Source organism: Fukomys damarensis, unplaced genomic scaffold (genome assembly GCF_012274545.1).
Source record: "Fukomys damarensis isolate Sample0158 unplaced genomic scaffold, DMR_v1.0_HiC HiC_scaffold_44921, whole genome shotgun sequence".
Classification (NCBI taxonomy): domain Eukaryota; kingdom Metazoa; phylum Chordata; class Mammalia; order Rodentia; family Bathyergidae; genus Fukomys; species Fukomys damarensis.
This window is the reverse complement of record NW_022945833.1, coordinates 2,400-3,488: the sequence shown is the minus strand read 5'-3', so window position 1 is coordinate 3,488 and position 1,089 is coordinate 2,400. Positions and strand designations below refer to the sequence as shown.

General features: G+C 63.8%; 1 protein-coding gene across 2 annotated transcripts in view; it reads left to right on the top strand.

Annotated features, from left to right (window-relative positions):
• The first annotated feature begins 9 nt into the window (after nt 1-9).
• The window catches only part of LOC104857420 (EKC/KEOPS complex subunit Lage3), a 2,214-nt gene continuing 1,134 nt past the window's right edge, over nt 10-1,089 (top strand). For both annotated transcript variants that reach the window (XM_010617285.2, XM_010617286.2), the window contains exon 1: nt 10-946. In XM_010617285.2, the coding sequence (XP_010615587.1) occupies nt 711-946 (236 nt within the window). In that variant the 5' untranslated portion in view covers nt 10-710. The remainder of the gene's footprint in view (nt 947-1,089) is intronic.

Here is a 1,089-nt window from a genome sequence, read left to right as displayed (position 1 = left end):
GCGAATGTGGCGGAGGGAGCAAGTGTCCCGGGCAAATCCCGAGGACGGGCACGGGCTGGGATCTCTATCCCCTCAGTGTCCCCAGGCCTGGACCTCGAGGGTGTGCGTGCGTGCACGTGTCCGCGTGCCTGTAGGGGACAGGACGGCGGAACGGCCTAGGCCCGGAACCACCTCCTGCGCCACCACAAGTCGGCGATGGGCGCTGCACCCGCACAGTGCTCACGGGGCGATGACCCCATCTGTGGGCATAGGGGGCTCCGGTGGTGTCCCGGGGACCCAGGCAGGGCCCTTTCCCGCCAGGGCTCCCGAGAGCCTGACCGACTCCTGCTTTGAGGAGCTAGGTCTTCAGAAGTCTAGGTCACTGTGTGGCACTAGGGATGGGCCACTTGGAAGGGACCCGAGGCCTATGGTTCCACGGGCTCATGCGCACTCCTCTGTGGAGGGGGGGCTAAGGTCGCTCGAGTTCTGGGATCCCTGACGGCAGGCCGTTACCTGGCAACTGAAGAGACGCTAAACAAAAGACCAGGTTGGCGGGAAAGGCTCTGCCTGAGGGCCGGTTTGCGCAGGTGCTGTGTTCCTCAAGAAGAGCATTGTGGGTGGCGCCGCGGAGGAGCTTTGGGCCACAACCTCCTGCCCTGGCGGGAGCCTGAGTTGAAAGGTGGTGGTGGTTGAGTTCCAGGAGGGTTACAAGGCGAAGAGGCGGGACAGCCATGCAGGTCCCTGCAGATGACGCGAGTATTGCAGGGGGCCAGGAAGATGAGTCTGATGGCAGCAGGATCGTCGATGGGCAGAGTGGGGCCGGAAACCAGGCTGGCGGAGGCTCAGCAGGTGTCTCTGAAGACGTGGGCACTAACGCGACGGGAGTTTCGCCGCTTCTTCTTGTTGCTGATGGCACAGGGCAAATTACGTTCCTGTGTACTCATCCGGAAATGCAACTGCATGAATTGTATCCTTTGGGCCAAGGCCGCGTGGCCTGGGTCTTGGGGGCACAGAGAGGCGACAGGAGTGTGGGGGCCAGGACTCAGCGCGGGCAGCGGTGCAGGAATGGAGGCCAGGGGAGGCGAGTCAGAGGCCAGGGGGTCGGGAGGG